At 31.9% G+C, this 17,535-nt stretch overlaps 1 protein-coding gene across 4 annotated transcripts in view; it reads right to left on the bottom strand.

The window, feature by feature from the left end:
- The window catches only part of LOC145256192 (G patch domain-containing protein 11-like), a 59,165-nt gene that overhangs the window by 20,105 nt on the left and 21,525 nt on the right, over positions 1 to 17,535 (bottom strand). Inside the window, exon 1 of one of the 4 annotated variants that reach the window (XM_080114796.1) lies at positions 7,678 to 7,846. The exons of 2 other annotated variants lie outside the window; for them this stretch is intronic. In XM_080114796.1, coding sequence (XP_079970922.1) covers positions 7,678 to 7,736 — 59 coding nt within the window. In that variant the 5' untranslated portion in view covers positions 7,737 to 7,846. Of the gene's footprint in view, positions 1 to 7,339; positions 7,394 to 7,677; positions 7,847 to 17,535 lie in introns of those variants that run through there. One more of the 4 variants, XM_080114800.1, reaches the window with a different exon arrangement.

Raw genomic sequence — 17,535 nt, forward strand, 5'->3', positions numbered from 1 at the left:
GGTTGAAACGTTGTGAGAATAAGATCCAAAATGAGAACAGTAGCCTGAATAATCCAAACAATACAACATTCGGCGAGTGATAATGGCAATATTATGAAACATTCAAAAGACGATCACCAAGTACGAACAAGGGAAGGAAAAACTAGACAAAATATATTAATATAACTAAAAAAGATTTCAATAAAAGACAACAATATTATTAAATATTCAGAAAACAATATAAATGATTATGCAACATTCAGTGAGTGACAATTGCAATATTATGAAGCATTCAAAAGACAATATCACCAAGCAAGAAGAAGATTAGGAAAAAAGATGTTGACATAATTTTTTAAAAAATTCAATAAACGACAATAGCAATATTCTTAAATATGCAGAAGACAATATTACAAGACCATATAAAAATAGCTGTACTTTGTATATTTATGTTTATCTTGTATATAAAATTTTTAATTACCTAGCACATATTACATATTACCAAAAATATGAGTTTTAAATAGGTTAGCCATCATACAATTTCTTATGGTGATCAAAGAAGGATGTATAGTATAAATGTGGTATTTTGGTGAGAGAAGAGTAAATGTAGGAACTAGCTAGGTTAGCATAATTAACATTAGTTTGTCATGACAGGCCTTTCTCTACCTTTTCTCAACCTTGCGCCAAATTTTTCAATAAAATTTGTATTTTTTATTGAAAATAAATACTTAAACTAGTTGTATCTACCCAGAATCGCTTAGGTAGAAAAAAAAAGAGTTGACTGACTTGTTTATGAAGAAACAGGAAATAATTTTGATGACTTTAATTTTGTAATCAAATTATTTTGTGAAACAGGAATTCTTTTTTAGCAGTAATCAAGGGAAATAACTTATACATGATTACTTCTCTTTAATGTTCAAGAATATCTGGTGAGTAACAAAAAATGTATTCACTCTAAAAGTTATTTTAGTTGAAACAATTATTTTCAAAAGAAGAAAAAATAATGCAAAATAAAATATATTTATGGGAACCGAGTTCCACACGCAAGCAAACAACACAGACACAAACTAGTGACTTTAAGGTAATCATAATTATTGCCCTTTAATTCTGGCAATGCCATTATTTACCACAAGGGGGCAATACATCTCACTTATGTATTCCTCTTTCTCTTTCTTCCTTGAACCTGGAACCATGCAAACGCATCGAAACTACTCTCCTGTTTTGCACTCCGGCAAAAAACTATTGAAACAATCAGTCTGGAAACTTATTTAAGGCACCTCTTAATGTCTTACAAAGAGGAACCAGAGATTGGAGCTCAGTCAAGTGCGTTCCCTGAAAATGACGATAGAGCAGAGAGACTAGCAACAAACTATTAATTATTAATGAAAGCAATGTGTGCTCAATATGAAACAGTAGTTCTTATCTGTGGAACACAATACCACAAGAATGCTTTCTGCGGGCTACAACATTGCAGTCTTCAAATCCAATATCCACAAATACTTGTCATGAACCGCTCCATAAGTAATTTTCAATCTTTTCATAATATTCTTCATCATTCAATTGACAATCTATCCATCTCACTAACTCTTATCCTTGAGTGGCTTTTAGCCTTTATATGCTGTGAATCATGAAAAGAAAAAAAGAGGTTGAAAGTATGACACTGTTTTCTTTTTTTTTTCCTGTCCAAAATTTAAATGTATGAAAAGATTTTTAATGTCTTATTTGGATTTTTCGGACTAGTGTTAGATGTTATTCTCTCAATAGTTTGACTGATGTAACCTCCGACCTGCTCCAGGTGCATCTTGTTGAATTTGGAAATCTGTACATACTTTTGAACTGACCCTTTATTTAAATTAAGGGGGTAGTTTGTTCTTGTTGTTCCTTTAACCGTGATTAGGTATAAGTCTTAAGTTTTAATTATATTCTTAGTATTGCCATGTTAACCTACGTCGCAACGGATAAAGTGATAGGTTATAATTAGTTTTGGGTGACAGTTTTCTGGAAGTTGGAATATTCAATTCTTAATAAAGCAATATTAAGAACTAGCGGGGGTACCCGGCGTTGCCCGAGTGTTTGTTTCCGGGACGGGGGGGGGGAGTTTTAAAAAATGTTATGGTAGGTAAGTAGGAAGGATCAAACCCGGAGTCATGAGTAAAAGTAGGAAAATAAAGTGTGAAAAAAAAACAAAAAAAAAAACATCTGCAACGTTAACAGTTCGGCCACCAAGAAAAGTCCATTCCAGTTGTTTAGGAAAAAAAAAAAAAAAAAAAAAAAAAACGACTACGGTAGGTCGGCGCGAACGTGAAAATATAATGTGACTTGTCCAGCACGCTAACCACTACGCCACAGAGCACTGCAGCTTAGGTTAGTGATTTTAAATAACTTCACATGAAAGAACTACGAAGCCAAACCGGTGTTCTTTTCTCAACTGTTCCTTGTGAACGATCCCCAAACGGTGTTAAGTGGTGGCAGGGGGAGGAGGAATTTATTAGAGAGAAAATATTTTACCACTTCCATTGATCTTAACCGATTTTGGCCGTGACTTCTCAGCAGAAAAAGTATAGAAATCTAAGATTATCGAGGAATTTGAGAAATAATAAGCCTATAACACACCTCAGATATTGTTCTGCCGTTTGTGCATATTATATTTGCATGAAATATCTTGATTTTTAATCCTATTAAGGTCAAAATCAGACGGGGAAAAAATGAGTTCATTTTATTTATATAGAGATATGATTAAAAATTACTTAAAGAGTTTTACTCATTCGTGGCTGCTGGGACGAGAACAATCTACTCCAGTGGATTTAATAAAGGGTTCAAGTTCAAAATGCTGTACAGATTTTCAAGTTCAACAAGACCTGGAGAAGGTCAGAACTTACACTGGCAAAACATTGTGAGAATAACATCCCAGGTGAGAACAGTAGTATGAATCATTGAAATAATATCAATCCTCATCTCAAAAATTCTGAAATATAATTCTGCTTATGTTTTATCCTTTTTTTATTTTAATTTACTTCATCTGTTTTTAGTTTTTCTTCCCTTCTCTCCTCTGCTCCAAGGGGTACACTATTGCATGAATTGGGGTTAAAGGTCATTTTAATGGCAATTAGGAAATAAGTTTAACCTATAGATTGGATGGTGGAGGAGAGGGCCTGAAATTTTGTGGGAGCTAACTAAAAATAAAATGGGAGGAGAAGGAGGGGAAGAGAGAAAAGTCTCTGGATAATAAATCTGGTGGAAAAGGAGAGGGGCAACATCTGAAACAACATCCCCTCCACCCATCTCTTCCATATGGGACAGTACTTTTTAATTAATCATTCCTCAAGAACATCTCCTAAGAGTAGAAATTGCTTAGAAAAATAAATGTTCCATGTGTGCAAAAACTGGTAAAAGTTCTTCATCTCCCCCCCCCCCCCAAAAAAAACAGATGAAAAATGATCAACAGTCGAAATCGAAATCGTTCTTATGAAACATTTGTTGCAATGATAAAGAGAAAGAAAGTGTTGTCATTAATGGTTGTATCGATTGGTTTCGAAGATCTAAATCCAATGAAACTCTCATGATTATCAAAGAGTGCTTTTTTTCAATATCGATTCTTTTTTGGTCTGATGAAGGGTTATCCTTGAATTGGGATTCCACTAAAATATGTATGCACATATGTATATATAACTAATAATGTTTATATAATAAACAAACTAATATATATATATATATATATATATATATATATATATATATAGATATATATAGATATATACAGATATATAGATATATAGATATATAGAGAGAGAGAGAAAGACAGACAGACAGACAGACAGACAGAGAATTACAGAGATGAATATAAATATTATCTTAAAATTAAAACTTATTAAAATGATAAAAAGCTTGATCTTCTTCATTATTACAGCGAAATCAAAAAATGGAAATATTGAATTTTAAGTGAAAGCAATGATATATACTGAATTGTCATGTCGCAGTTACAAAAATATCCGAAAATTACGAAAAACGATAAGGTAGAAAATTAATTATTAATGAAAGCAATTTTTGAAGACAATTAGCAAAAATTAAATTTTGCTAAATTGGTGAAAATTTTTCAGTTTTCAGAAAATATTTACCTTCATTTTGTTACAATTAGAGCATATTATTTCTTTACTTATTTTTTTCAAAACTTAAATTTCATTAATTGTCTTCAAAAACTATTTTCATTAATAATTAATTTTCTATCTTATCGTTTTTCATAATTTTTGGATATATTCATTACTGTGACATGACAATTCAGTACAACTATTGGTCTCACTTGAAATTCAATATTTCAATTTCAAATCTCACTACAGTAACGAAGAACTGAAATCTCAATATACTAGATAGAGCAAGTAAGGAAATAGGAAAAATTGATATTGAAAAATAGGGTCTGCCAATCGATTGTAAAGAATGGAGCACGTGATCCTGTGACGTAAGACTTGTGTTAACTATATGGAATATGGAAAAGCAGAAGCGACTTAATGATTATTTATAACCTTTGTTTATATTCTTAAAACTGCAATTAATAATTAATCTTTGTTAGAATTTTATTAGGTTTTAAGATTTACACAGTTTAACAATTAACAAGATTATAAACACTTGTATATTAAATATGAAATACGGTTTTACTAAACTGTTCATTTGGTTAATTACAGGTTTCCATACTTTTATTTAGTAAAAAGATACAAACTAGATATGGTAGTGGTCTACAAAATGTTTATTATTTGTGCAATAATATTTTCTAATTTGGCAAAAGTTATGTTTATATTATAACTTAATATTTAAAAAAAAATCTAAACACAATTAATTAAAAATCTATGTTGCAACGGAACATTTTTAAATAATGGAATTTGATACTCATGCATTTATTAATCCATGCTGAAATAATGTTATTATTTCAAAAGCCATTCTTAACATGGGGAGGGGAGGGTGTTTTGTACATATTCTGTACTTTAACCTTACAATTGAATAAAAAAACATATCATAAAACTTTAATTAAACTTGGAAATACGATTTAAAAAATAGTGCGGATCAGTAAGTGCATTAGCACCTGGAATTTTAATAATTTTAATCTTTTTAAAATTAATTAATTTTTAGGAAGTTTCTTTTTCTTAGTAATTCAATTGATAATAGTATATATTGATTGGAAAAAAACGCTATTTAAAAAACACACAATAAATTTATATCATACTTTAATTGCAACTTCAAGGTAAGTTTTTGTTCCATACGTGTATTTAAACTTTTAAAAAATAAATATTTTTTACTTATTTAAACTCTTATGTTTCATAATAAATAGAAATTTCGAACAATTTAAATATATTTTGTTCAAATTTTGAAAACATAAAGTGGGGGGGGCATGCACTAAAAAAAAATATTTCCCTCATATATTTTACTGAAACTGCATTGTATATGCAATTTAAAAAAAAAAAATAAAATTAAGATGGCACGGGATTTTTTATTTTATACATTTTATGAAAGAAACGTAGATAGTACTGTTGCATACTGCTGTTATTTTTGATGTACCAAATATGAGAGTATGTTTCGTTGTTCTTATTTAGATGACGACTTATCTATTATATTTGTTGTTATGTTCGTCTTAGTAGTGTCTTAGAGGTTCGTGTGTGATCATGTTGTTGGATGTTAGATATTATATATTCATTGTGAGTGTTCATATGTCTTAAGATGTTCATGTTTGTGGAGATAGCATATTGGAGACATAAACAGGTACATATAAAGAGAGAGACAGTTCTGTATATATATAATAGACAGTGTACATGTTACTACAAGAGAGTCTAGCCTGTAATTCAACTAGAAGAATTTTTTTGAATATCTTGATAGATACACCAAGAGTGCGTTTGACATTTACGTTTGACAGTTGTATATATAATATAAACACGTCCCCTTTCTCGTTGTAATGATAAACACAGACAACGCAGATACAAAAACCACATGATAATACATTTATTTCTTCTTCGACCGGTCGGACATGATTTTGTATTTCAGGGATTCAAAGTTGTTACATGATTATTTCTAAACCCTCTCGCTTCCAGAGGGAGCCTTGACTCTAACCGAGAATCGGTCTGAACCTCTCTGCTTCTCTGGTCTGACTGATCTGATTCCCCCTCTAACTCCGAACTCTTTCCTATATTGAGAAATCACATGTATGTCTGGTAAACGTGACTATAACTCACGTGTTTCCAACATGCGCAATTTGCACGTTTTTGAAACCATTTCTGACGACCAGGAAATTTCCCATTCTCTTTGTTGTTTTACAAAGGAATTTAATCTGCTTGTCTAATTCTGTAACCCATATTTTATTATGCATTCTTTCTAAGAATCTGAATAGTTTCCAGCCAAATTTGTATTTATTAAATATTTTAACAGAATCAACAATTTACTGGACATTCCATTTATAATAACATTCCGTGTTTATTTTAACTTATGATTGGAATTCTCAATTCCAAGTCTAGCTTCGCAAGTTCGAATCTTTGACTATCCTATTTCATATTTACATTTAACTAATTCCCTATTTTTTTACTTACATGAAAAGGGGACAGCTCTTATCATGTAACAGTACTTGTACAGTTAAATCAAGACATTAAAAAATGAAAATATCGAGGAAAAAAAAAAAAAAAAAGGTTATATTGTACGTATCCGTTTTGAACTAAAAATCTCCAAAAAAAATTTCACTTAATTTGATCGAGTAGTTTTTTGTTTTGTTTTTTTTTACAGCGGAAAAACACGTTTTTATGACAGCACGTTGAAGGCAGACATCTTGGATTTTTTCTTAATTTTTGTTTGGAGTTTAGAAGCGCCACGGGGAGATAACTCCAGTTAAAGCGCCGGCACTCCCCATCTTTAATAATAGCTTTTTCTTCCTAAAAATCGAACCTTTTGCTTGGTATCATAACAAATTGTTTTTTCGCTATAAAACAAAAACTACTTTATGAAATTTTGGTGCTAATGCACTTACTGATCCGCGCTATTTTTTTAATCGTATTTCCAATTTTAATTAAAGTTTTGTTTTTTTATTCAATTGTAAGGTTAAAGTACAGAGTAGGTACAAAACACTCTCCCCCTCCCCATGTTAAGAATGGCTTTTTAAATAATAACGTTATTATTTCAACACGGATCAATAAGTGCAACTGCACTAGTACCCTTCTTTATTTAAGGAGTTAGCGTATTGAATACGTGAAACGCTCCTACCAAGGAATACCCACAGGGCTGCTCAGACATTTATGCAAGCCAAACTGCACTTGTAGTGCGGTGGCTTTTTAAACCCTAACCTGACCTCATGTCATACTTCCTGATGAGGATATAAATAAAACCCATGATTACCTACATGTTATTGTAACGTGTTAACCGCGCCACGATTGAAAAACGCCATCATTATAAAATAACAATTTAAATAACACTTGGGATTATCTCCCTTGTTTATTTTTACTACATACTTGCATCAAAATAAAACAAAGACCAATTTTTGTTATTAGATTGATAATTTTTTTAAATATCTTGTAAACGTATACATTTTTATGTTAAATACAGCTTAAAAAGAATAATGCACTATTGCACTGTATCGTTGTTGTTTTTGTTTTTTTTAATAAAGTATTTTTTTGTTTACTGCGTCGTAGTAAATAAACAGTTTTTCTTTGTGTAAATTTTGAATTTAATCATACGAACCAGGTTTCCAAGAATTTATCAGACATATAATCATCTTCTTCGGCATTTTCACTGGCCATTCTTTCTTTTGGTCGCTAACTTGACTACTTTACTGAATGAAAAGTTTGGTTGTGCAATGAAAAAAAGCAAAAAAAAAACTCCATTTTCAAGAGGCTTACAAAAGGGACGTAACTCTAGTTGCCTTAAAAAATCATTAAAACTCACTTTTTATCTTAGTTTTCTTGAATCGTTATCTTTCCGCTAACTTCGCTAATTGAAATATTTTAAGCATTGATTTAAAATTATAATAATTTAATCCCTAATTTTCTTGTATATCCGAAAGAAAATCTTTTTTATTTATACATATAATAGAAAAGCATTAACATTTTGGTAATTTGTGATACAAACTTTTGCTATTTTTTGGTAAATAAATTTTAGGTACTTGTACAGTTTAGTCAAGACATTAAAAAAATGAAAATATCGAAAAAAGTTTTAATTGTATGTATCCGTTATGGGACGAAGTTCTCTGAAAAAAAAAATCACTTAATTTTATCACGTAGTTTTTTTTTTGTTTTTTTTTTTTTACAGCGAAAAAACAATTTGTTATGATACCGAGCAAAATGTTCGATTTTTAGGAAGAAAAACTAGTATTAGAGATGAGGAGGGGTGTCAGCGCTTTAACTGGAGTTATCTCCCTTTGTCATTTCTAAAATTCAAACAAAATTTTTTTAAATCCAAGATGGCCGCCTTCAACGCGCTCTCATAAAAACGTGTTTTTCCGCTGTAAAAAAAAAAAAAAAAAAAAAAACTACTTGATGAAATATTAAGTGAAATTTTTTTTTCGGAGAACTTCGTTCTATAACGGATACATACAATTTAAACTTTTTTCGATATTTTCATTTTTTAATGTCTTGACTAAACTGTACAAGTACCAAATTTTATTTTATATTTTTCAAATCGGCATAGCTCGAAATAAAAACAAAATATTTATACTGTGAATGTTCGCCTTAACCTTGGCATTATCAAATTAGTCGCAGTTGTATATTAAGCGAGACATCTACCCACACCTCTGACCCACACTGCGCACTGCTTAGGTTAAAATACTTATGTACTAGGTACGTGCAAAATGAATGAATGAATAGAAAAACAAATAGGAGTGAGAAAAAAAGAGAATGAATGGGTAGAGGAAAAAGGGTCGAATGAAGCAGTATGAAAGAAGAAGAATTTGTATTCTTTGATAAACGGTAATTACAGCTCTCCATAAGAGGCACTCTGACACACTGAATTTAAATTTCAGTTGCCTCAGTCTACAGGGATTTTCCTTTCATTAATCGAGTGCAAGGAGATGATGTTTAGTATCAGAAAAGATATTACACTATGTTTCTGATTAAAAGGTCATTTAACAAATAACATCTGTGACCACTTCTGGTGTGTGTGTGTGTGTGTGTGTGTGTGTGTGTGTGGTTGCACGTGTAGGACATATACTTATTATTTCTTATTTACCATTAAAATATTTATTTAAATCAAAAATTCATAAAGTCCGTTCTCTCTATCACCTTAAACATTTTCACACGCCTGAGGCTAATTTTTATCTCTAAATATCTACTCTCAGATCATGTATGGAAAATTGTTGCATATTTGAGTTGCTGAATCTCTATCTCATTTGAAGGTTCTTGATAAGGAGCAGAAACGTATCTGTAATTTGATTGACTGATACTCTTTCTTTTCTACATCCTCTCTCTCACAAATGTGATGTTGCTAGTCTTGGTCTTTTCTATAAATATTTTTATCGCATATATTCTTCAGAACTGTCTGATATATTATCTGCTTCTTTTGTTTCAGCTCGTTTAACTCGTTGGTCTAGTAGTCTCCATCAATTCACTGCTTTGATATTTCATTGTAATACAGCTTCCCATTCCAGTAGCTTCTTTCTCTTTCTGCTGACTGTTTTCCTCCTACCTATAACCTTAGTCTTTTAAAGAGTACAGTCAATAGACATTTTTTCAGTAATCATCTTGTTACTTGTTAGCTCCTTATATAAAATGGTCTCACACATTGTCTGGAGCAATTTCCATAAAAACAAAACAAACTTTAAAAAATTAATTACAAAATGAAATACATTAGGTAAAAATTCCTCAGCATTACTACTTTGACTGAAGTCGAGGAGATAACACAGGGGAATAGGATTACACAGGAATAGGAACGAGAAAAGAAAAAAGAGGAGGATGAATGAAAAGAGGAGAAAGAAATGAAAGAAGCAATGAGAACAATAAAGAATAAATGATAAATAAAATTAAGTGGCCAACTATAGTTGTGAGCAACCGAAAGCCTCCTTCTTATTAGCTGCTTCACCAAGATGTAGGGGAGAGCGATAGTCCATCCCCAGGATTACTCTACTTGCTCTTGATCCTCCCCTTACAATGCTGAGTATTTAGTAAGGAGGCGTCAAATAATATTTTTTTGAGTCTATAACTCACTTAAAGATTGAACCCTGGTCTCTCGGCTCATTAGCGAACACTCTTACCATTATGCCAAGTGGGTCAGAATGATAGAAGAATAAAAACTCTAAAATAAAATCAGTTGTGGCAGTGTTAGAAGCCTATCACTTTTATTAGCCATCTTGAAAAAGTATGTCATGAAAATTATAAATATCTGAGGACAGATTTTCTCAGAAAAGCATGATTACCAACCTTGTAGTCGACTGGTGGATATATTATACATATCCCCCAGTCGTACAAAATAGGAGAAATGGGAAAAATGATTTGAATTGGGAAAGGAAAAATTAATTGCTTTCAGGAAGGAACGAACAACGCGTTTACTTGAATTAAATGAACTAGGAATTTATTTTGTGAAGAAACAAGTAAAAGAAAAGGCTCCCACAACCTTCAATTTCAAAGAAAGTATTAAGAAAAAAAAACAGAATAAGATTTTTTCAATCACATTTTAAGTAAACAGCTTAAAATTAAGCTAAGGAATTCACTGTAGTGGTGTAGAAACCATTTCCACCCGCCACAATAAATTAGGCATACTCCAGTTAGAGGTGAAGATGGTGTTGAAAATTGTTAACTCCAGCCTGATCTACAGAGTTTCTATTTATTTACCTCCCCACGAGGACAAATTAAGACAAAGGTAGGTGTTAAATGTGAGGATGTTTTGTTTTGTTTTGTTTTTTGTTTTTTTACGAAGTAGTCACCACTTATCAAGGCTTGGGAGTCACTCGAGGATAAGAGTTAATAGGTGTACATTAGTTAATAGGATTATAGCATAGTAATCATAAGTAGTGGAAATTTTATGAATTGGATTACTTAGGGGGACGGTTCATCAAGAACTTGTTTACATTGGACTTGAAGACAATCGGATTGTAGTCAGCTGGAAAGCAGGCAAATAAATGGAAGAGAGTTCCACAGGTGTGCACTTCTAACAAAGAAGCTTTGTTCATGGAATCTATGTTTAGGTTTAGGCACAGATAAAGAGTGGGGGAAATTATTGATAGTGGTTTTGGCTAGACGAGTATTTTCGTGGAAGTTTGGATGTAGCAGTTATAAATGCTTGCATTTATTTTCCCTTATGAGGAGCAGCTCCTGTAAGGTGATTTGGTCATATGAGGACCAATCAGCTTCCAGAGCACATTAATTTCAACTACTTTAGTTCTTAGAGAGTGTGACAGAAATCCCAGAGAGTTTCCTGGAAGTAACGAAAAAGGATCTCTCTTGCCTCTTTCCTGCCTTTGTTCACTGAACACCTGAGGATCATCTATTGTCGTTTAAAGATAAATTGCTTGTAGACTTTTGCCAGCCGACACACTTTCTTACTTAATTCCTTTCTTTACTTTGACATTGTTTCGACTTTTGTCACCTTATACCCAATGATGTAGGTAACTGAACTAAATACTCCTCATTGTTAACAAAAAGGTTTTGTTTTCTCTTCGTTTGACATTTGCGTTGTTAAAAAAAAAATATTATAGGAGTTTTCCTTATTATTCAGCTGCCCCCCCCCACACACACACAAATGGCGGTACTCTGGGTAATGAACAAAAATGAAAATTTGCCTCAGTCTAGAAGAATTTCTTCTTCACTGACTGAGGACAGAACTGATACTACACATTGAATTATTTATTTGCAAAAAATATAAAATACATTTGAACAAATGAGACACAAGGTTATTAAAAGTGTGAGGTTGAGAGGAGTCGTTAGTTATCCTCTGTCTATAATTAGATTCATTAGCAGTCACTATAATGTGCGCGAGCCTTTTCTAGTCTCACACAAAAACACACGTTCACATTTCAAGCTATATTACTTGTCATATACATACGCGCACACAAACATATGCGCCCACATCCACACACGCACATATATCCTCGTTCGCGTACATACACTCACATTCACGTGTATACACACACACACGCTAACGCACACATGTACGCACAGATGGACGACGTCACTTCCCCTTTCAACGGAAATCCACACATGCACAAAAGACCACCGGAAACAATTATAAAAGCAAGAGACAAGCTGTTTCCAGTCCTTTTTCAGACCAGCTTCCTAGCTGGGCGGTCTACGGACCGACAGCGTGCCTCATGCCACTTGCTACTATGTGGGACAAAAAGCTAACAGACCGTGCGTACACTTTATACGCTTTCTCTCTCCATGAACTGGATTGACATTCTTACTCTTTCTCTCTCTATATATACAACTTGTCCCTGAGAATACCTTCGCATAGCTGACTGCTAACATGGCGTACAGCTTAACCCACTATCTTTGTCTTTGTCTACACTCTGGACTATCATTCTCATCTCCACTACATTACTCACTTCTTTTCCCACGCATGAACAAACGATAGTGACCCGAACGTGAGATGAATACACATTTCCTTTTTCCTTCTATACTACCAATCCTGCAACAAACGATGGTTACACCCGCGCGGACATGAACACGTGTTATATCTACAACATTCATTCTTTCAACAGTAAATAAACAACGTTTATCTTATCCATCAATTGAGTTTTTGTTTCCTTCTTTCCATTCGTTTCATTATTTTTCTTTTGTAACAGGATTAGGATTTATATACTCTAGTCCTTTACAAATGCCACATTTATTCTGAGGTCTGTTCAACTTAAAATATCATAACTACTTAATATATAGTAACACACAAACCAGAAGAGTATGCAACTCAAAGTCAGCAGCAAATGGTGCTCAATCAAATCTAGTTCCTGATATTAAGCTTCAGCTGTGGTATAACTTCTAAGCTAGTTTCAGTTTCTCAAACTTATTAATTTATTTTTTAAATTGTTAGGTGAAAGTACAGAATAGTTAACAAAACCCTCTTCCCATGTGAAGAATGCTTTTTAAATAAAACCATTATTATTTCAGCATGATCCGTTAACCATAGAAGATTATTTAGAAAGCCATTCTTAATATGGGGAGGGGTTAGATTTATTGACTATTTTGTATTTCACCTAACAATCAATAAATTAATTAATAAAAAAATTAGTACAACACTTGGCAAACTAGAACAGTAAGCAAACCAAAACAGGAAGTTTTTAATATCAGGAACTTAATCTGACCAAACACCATTTGCTGCTGACTTTAAGTTGAGTAATCTTCCGATTTGGCCACTTTGAATCATTTATTTGAAAAAAAAACAAATAAAATTACAATTTCAATTTTGAACAAAATAGATGCATGAGAGTCAAAACTGCAAGGAAAATGGTTATTGTTTATCATGATTTGGTCTGCAGCAAAGTTTCTTAACTATGATTCCATGGAATCCTGGAACTTTTTAAGAGCTTGCCAAGTGTTCCTTCAAGAGATGCTGATAAATAGACAGGGATTATTATGTACTTGCACATAGGTGCAAATGCATTTTTCATGGGTTTTTTTTTCTAAATCTTATGGACCTCTTACGGCCGATTTCACACCATAATGAGTACACTAGAGCCACATCCAGATCTGAATCCCTCACGGAATCACACCCTTGAATCAATGGACTCGTATATATATATTTTTATCATTTTGTCCAATCCAAGCTAAAGATGGGATATCTTATCAGATGCCAGACATTAACCTGCTATCTTATACATTACAACTGAGAGATTTTTCCAAGATTTTCACTGTCCCTTTAAGTGCAGTTGTTTGAATATTTGCCAGGTAGTTTTTAAAATTCTTTTTCATGATTCCGGTTGCACCTATAATTACTGGAATGATGGAAATTTTCCCACGATTACAGTTTCTTTTTATATTATACATAAAACCTTTGCATTTCGTTAACTTTTCCCTCCAATCCCTGTTTAACCCAGCACCATTGGGAACACTTGATTCTACTAATGTTGCTTCTTTTACATTGTTGGCTCATATCACTATGTCAAGTTTAATAATCTAACAGTCAAAATTGATAAAAATGCTTATCCTACTCTTAACTAGAATCATGTCAGTCACCAGAATTTACACTAAGGGCCCATTTTACTTTAAATAACCCCAAATTGATTGGAAATATTATTTTTTTAATAAATATATTTATATACAAAGATTCCATAATACTACACTTTGATCTCGGTCTATAGAGTTTATGAAACTTCATTACCAACCATTTCTCTGTAGCAAGGAAAATAACTCATTAAATTTTTTTTTTCAATTTTCTTTCATCTGCTATCCTGCAGGGATTTGATGCCCATTTCGTCAAAAAGATGTGAGGAAAAGTTGGTAAAAGAGGAGTGGGGAAAGATGAGGATATAATGATGATGAATCATTTGTAACAGGCATTCTATTTTGTTTTTTTGTTTTTTTTTATATAAGCATCACCACTTATCAAGGCCCAGAGACCACTCGAGGATAAGGGTTAAGAGTGTACAGCAGTCAATTGGGCAATATAGTGATCGTTAGTAATAGAAATTCGGTAAATTTGTTAACTTACGGGGGATGGCTCATCAGGAACTTGTTTACGTCGGACTTGAAGACAATCAGTTTGTAGTCAGCTGGAAAGCAGGAAAATGGAAGACAGTTCTACAGGCGTGCACTTCTAAGAAAGAAGCTTTGTTCATGGAATCTACATTTAGGTTTAGGCACAGATAAAGAGTAGGGGGAATTATTGATAGTATTTTCAGCTAGACAAGTGTTTCTTGTGAAAGTTTGGCGAGGGGAGGGAGCCATAGATTGAAGCTCAGTTGAGCACTTGCCATAAAAATAACGATAAAGCAGAAACTAACTCGCAACATCTCTTCTGTGAGATAGAGGTTGCAGCGAAGAGAAAAAGACATCTCCTACGAAGCTACAAAGTCTATTTTGAACTCTATCAAAGCAGGACAAGTCCTTGTCATTAATTAATACAAAAATGTTTTCCGAGGCAATCGATGAACTGTTTATTATAAGTTAGAACAGGGATTCCCAATCTGTGCATGTGAGATGATATTCTAGGTGTTTAGATAAAAAATAGTTATTGGGTATATGTTACTCTTTTGTGTTTTTTGTTTTTTTTGCTTTTTTTTTTCACATACTAATTTCTTGTTTTCGTTTTAGGGTAAATATTATCATTAAGTTGCATTAAAGACATGGCTGAATAGATGTAATTTAACCATGTTCAGAATGTCACAATATGAATAGATGTAATTTAACCATGTTCAGAATGTCACAATATGAATTTTATAGGACGTGAGGTTTGAGAGAAATTTCTTGAGGGATGCAGAATAAAAATGGTTAGGAACTACTGAATTAGAAGAATACATGTCTAAGTGATTTTAAGAAAAAAATTGAAATCCAAGGAATCTTAATTAATTGATGTTTATATTATTTACCTCCTTACTAGGAGATTAGAACAAGATCAAGTATGTTTTTGAGAAGCCAGTGTACTAAGATAAGCATATTCTGGCCAGAGCAGACTCTTCAATATTTCCTGGTAAGTGCACCTCAAGTGATTAATAATAAACTAACTTCTCAGAAACAAGGAAAAGTATGGGATATTGAGCCGTCTAGAACTAAACAGAACCATGCTTAAGTCCAAAAGTAATTGATTTGCTGCCAAACCAAGCTATGGACAAAATTCAATGTAAATCTGATATACTTTCATTTTCAAACACCTTTAAAATATTTGAAAATATTTAAAAATACTTTAAAATATTTGAAAATATTTAAAAATACTTTAAAATATTTAAAAATATTTAAAAAATACTTTAAAATATTTAAAAATATTTAAAAATACTTTAAAATATTTGAAAATATTTAAAAATACTTTAAAATATTTGAAAATATTTAAAAATACTTTAAAATATTTAAAAATATTTAAAAAATACTTTAAAATATTTAAAAATATTATAAAATAACTTTAAAATATTTGAAAATATTTAAAAATACTTTAAAATATTTGAAAATATTTAAAAATACTTTAAAATATTTAAAAATATTTAAAAATACTTTAAAATATTTAAAAATATTTAAAAATACTTTAAAATAGTTAAAAGTACTTTTAAATATTTGAAAATATTTAAAAATACTTTAAAATATTTGAAAATATTTAAAAATACTTTAAAATAGTTAAAAGTACTTTTAAATATTTGAAAATATTTAAAAATACTTTAAAATATTTGAAAATATTTAAAAAATACTTTAAAATATTTGAAAATATTTAAAAATACTTTAAAATATTTAAAAATACTTTTAAATATTTTAAAATATTTGAAAATACTTTAAAATATTTAAAAATACTTTTAAATATTTGAAAATATTTGAAAATACTTTAAAATATTAATTTTATTTATTGCCGACTATTATCCTCATCTTTTTCTTAGTTGTTTCACGACGTTTCGGCCAACTATTCCTCTGGCCTTCATCAGGTGGTAACCGTGGCGGGATAGGAACTCTGAATCTCCCGACCGCATTCACTGCAATTTGTTGAGCTCAAAAATCTTTCCATCAGATTGGGAATCTCGTTGTCAAACTCAGTAATCTGCACGGAATTTCGAACAGAACCTTTTATTTACAGTACCATGCTCTTGTACTTAGAAATTCTAAGTAATTCGCAATTATATTTTGAGTGGTACCCGCAATGAAGATTGAACCTTTAACCTTCAAAAGAGTTACATTTTTTTTTTAAATGAAGGTCACCACTTATCAAGGCCCGGATGCCACTCGGGGATAAGGGTTATCACGTGTACAGTAATCAATGGGATGGCATCGTAGTAATCGTTAGTATTGGAGATTTGATAACGTGTCTTACTTAAGGGGGCGGTTTATCAGGAATTTATTTATGTTGGATTTAAAGACATCCAAGTTGAAGTCAGGTGGGAAACAGGCAACTATATAGGTTTTAATACAATTTTCTATATAGAATGTTTAACACAAATACCTTCTTTTCTTTTTTTTTTTACACTCGAGGATAAGGGTTAAAGAGTGTACAGTAGACAATTGGACAATATAGTAATCAATTCGGTAAATTTGTTCACTTATATGGAACGGTTCATCAAGAACTTGTTTACGTTAGACTTGAAGACAACTATATTGCAGTCAGCCAGAAAGCAGGAAAACAGAAGACGATTTCACAGGCGTGCAGTTCTAAGAAAGAAGCTTTGTTCATAGAATCTACGTTTAGGTTTAGGCACAGATAAAGAGTGGGGGTGATTATTGATAGTGTTTTTAGCTAGACAAGTGTTTCTTGTGAAAGTTTGGCGAGGGGAGACCATAGACTGAAGCTCAGTCGAACACTTTCCATGAAAATAATGATACATCAGAGGCAAACTCGCAACATCTCTTCTGTGAGATAGAGGTTGCAGGGAAGAGAAAAGGACATCTCCTATGAGGCTAGGAAGTATATTTTGAACTCTATCAAGGCAGGACAAATCCTTTCTAGCAGCTCCTGCCCAGATGTGGCAACAGTATTCCATCCTTGGACCTA

Source organism: Euprymna scolopes, chromosome 32 (genome assembly GCF_053919585.1).
Source record: "Euprymna scolopes isolate OS-2025 chromosome 32, ASM5391958v1, whole genome shotgun sequence".
NCBI classification, from domain to species: Eukaryota; Metazoa; Mollusca; class Cephalopoda; order Sepiida; family Sepiolidae; genus Euprymna; species Euprymna scolopes.